Here is a 2500-nt window from a genome sequence, read left to right as displayed (position 1 = left end):
TCTATTCAATGCTAGGAGTATTATGACACGCCCCTTTAGGCAGACCGGAACCTGGTCATGTTAGGTGTCCATAGCAACCTATTACATTGGCATAGCTCTATATACTTAAAGAATCTCTGCTTTAATACTCTTAATGCCATGTCTTATCCATCAGTGAACTCTATACCTTAATGCCTTTGACTCTCTTTATCCCCACCCCCATCTCTTATTATCTCTCTGCCATGTCACCTCTCCAAACAGTTATCCATATCTCAAAGCTCTTGTAATTGCCTCCCCATCTCTAGACCCTGCCCCTCCACCCCTCTCTCCAAACAGTCAGCCATGTTGTATTATAATTCCTTCTTATTTCCTCCCCACCACCCCCACCCCCTATCCCCATCATCCTTTTATCTAAAACAAAACACCCTATTGTGTTACTGCTTATCCCAATCAGTTGAAGAAGGTACCGTAGGTCTGCGCACTGCCAAGTAAGCTCCAAAAAAACGAAACAGGCAGTGTGCAGACCTACCTTCTTCAACTGTCTGACACTATTGTCTGGCACCTGTGAAACGTGATTTTTGGATGTGCGTACCTACCAGGCTTGTACGAAATTCCCAATGGAAAGAATTTCAATTCAAAATAATGCCATAATACGAACACTAGGTGGTGCTATTACCTTGAATTTCTTTGAATTTAATCTACACCACCCATTGAAAGTACATAGAACACCACCACCTAGTGTTCGTATTATGGCATTACTTTGAATTGAAATTCTTTCCATTCGGAATTTCGTACAAGCCTGGTACCTACCCCTACCCAAGACGACTTGTCCCATTCAGACATGTGATCCTGTATTCTCCATATTCCCCCGTCGCCGGCCAGGTCGCTTCCTGACCATCGAGCAGACGTGTGTGTTGCGCTGCCCGGTGGGCCGGTTCGGCAGCCGTGCGAGCGGCGTGTGTGAGATGTGTGCCACCGGCTGTGCCCAGTGCACCGGCCTGCAGCAGTGCCAACGCTGTGCCACCACCCGACGCAAGCAGCTCTACCTGCAGGACGGCCAGTGTGTCCAGCAGTGCACCCGGTAAGCGTGTGCGTGCATGTGTGTACCCCTCAGTCAGGGACAAGTGTGTGTGTGTGTGTGTGTGTGTGTGTGTGTGTGTGTGTGTGTGTGTGTGTGTGTGTGTGTGTGTGTGTGTGTGTGTGTGTGTGTGTGTGTGTGTGTGTGTGTGTGTGTGTGTGTGTGTGTGTGTGTGTGTCCCTCAGTCAGGGACAACGTGCGTGTGTGTGTGTGTGTGTGTGTGTGCACCCTTCAGTCAGGGACAACCAGCCATATGTGTGTGTTTCTCTGTGAACTCATCAGTCAGGGACAACCACCCATATGTGTGTGCAAGTGTATTTTCTACGTGGGTGTGTTTCTAACCCTCGTCTGTGAGTGTGAAAGTGTCTATGTGTGTGAATAATAGTGGTGTGGATCGGCACTGCCCTCACGATCCGATTCGATCACGATTCGGGAGGTAGTAGATCCGATTCGATTCGATTCTATTAGATCCAATCCGATTCGATTCAATTCTACAATGCATTGCAATGCATTACATTTCTACTGAACGCAAAGCAAATGTTCAGCCATGATGAGGAAATACAAGTAGTCAGATACTGAGCAACAATTTATTGGCTGTTTTCTGTATCAGTCTGTATCAGTCTTGCAATGTTTTGAAGTGTTTTTATTTAATTTAACATTCATTTGCTCCCGAAATATCCATGGAAGTAATTGAAATTTAAAAAAAAATGCCGGATTGATTCTGGAACTTGCCGGATCTGGATCTGGATCGTCCATGCCCCGGATCGATTCGGATCGCCGAATCGATCATTGTTGACACCACTAGTGAATAATACTAACTTTATTTGCATAGCACAATTCATACAAGACATGCTGTTCAATAAGCTTTAACACTTGGATTACAAAATACATAAAATTGGTTGAATTAACATCCAAAAGAGCGTGGGCATGAGACAGCTTATCTCCCCTGTCTCTCTGTGTTCATGGGTGGCTTCACCTTGTCAATTCAGCAGAGTTTAGTTGACTAACGAGTTTCTCTCTAACTGTTACTACCTGCATTTGCCATCTCTTGTTCACAGTAATCTTACTTGTGTTTACTGCATGTTCTCTGACATATGAACTGAAGTCTGTGTATGCGTGTGTATGCGTGTGTGTGTCTGTGTGTGCGTGTGTGTCTGTGTGTGTTTATAGGGGTTTCCCGGTGGGCCAGGTGTGTGAGAGCTGTGCGGAGGGCTGCCTGACGTGTGAGAGGAACGCCACCCACTGCCTGAGCTGCCAGGAGCCTCTGCTACTGCACCGCCACGACTGCGTCTCCGCCTGCCCACCAGAACACATACTCAGGGACGGGGAGTGCCTACACTGCCCTAGTGGCTGCAGCCGGTGCACTGGAGCCGGACTGTGTGCAGGTAAGAGAAAGATGAAGAGAGAGATGGAGAGAGAGAGAGAACCCCCCAGAATACACAG

At 47.2% G+C, this 2500-nt stretch overlaps 1 protein-coding gene across 2 annotated transcripts in view; it reads left to right on the top strand.

The window, feature by feature from the left end:
• The window catches only part of pcsk5a (proprotein convertase subtilisin/kexin type 5a), a 51668-nt gene that overhangs the window by 39977 nt on the left and 9191 nt on the right, over positions 1 to 2500 (top strand). For both annotated transcript variants that reach the window (XM_063210309.1, XM_063210308.1), the window contains exons 29-30: positions 862 to 1060; positions 2228 to 2442. In XM_063210309.1, coding sequence (XP_063066379.1) covers positions 862 to 1060; positions 2228 to 2442 — 414 coding nt within the window. The remainder of the gene's footprint in view (positions 1 to 861; positions 1061 to 2227; positions 2443 to 2500) is intronic.

Source organism: Engraulis encrasicolus, chromosome 11 (assembly GCF_034702125.1).
Source record: "Engraulis encrasicolus isolate BLACKSEA-1 chromosome 11, IST_EnEncr_1.0, whole genome shotgun sequence".
Classification (NCBI taxonomy): Eukaryota; Metazoa; Chordata; class Actinopteri; order Clupeiformes; family Engraulidae; genus Engraulis; species Engraulis encrasicolus.
Note: the sequence above shows the minus strand (reverse complement) of the source record. Positions and strands in the feature narration are given on the sequence as shown.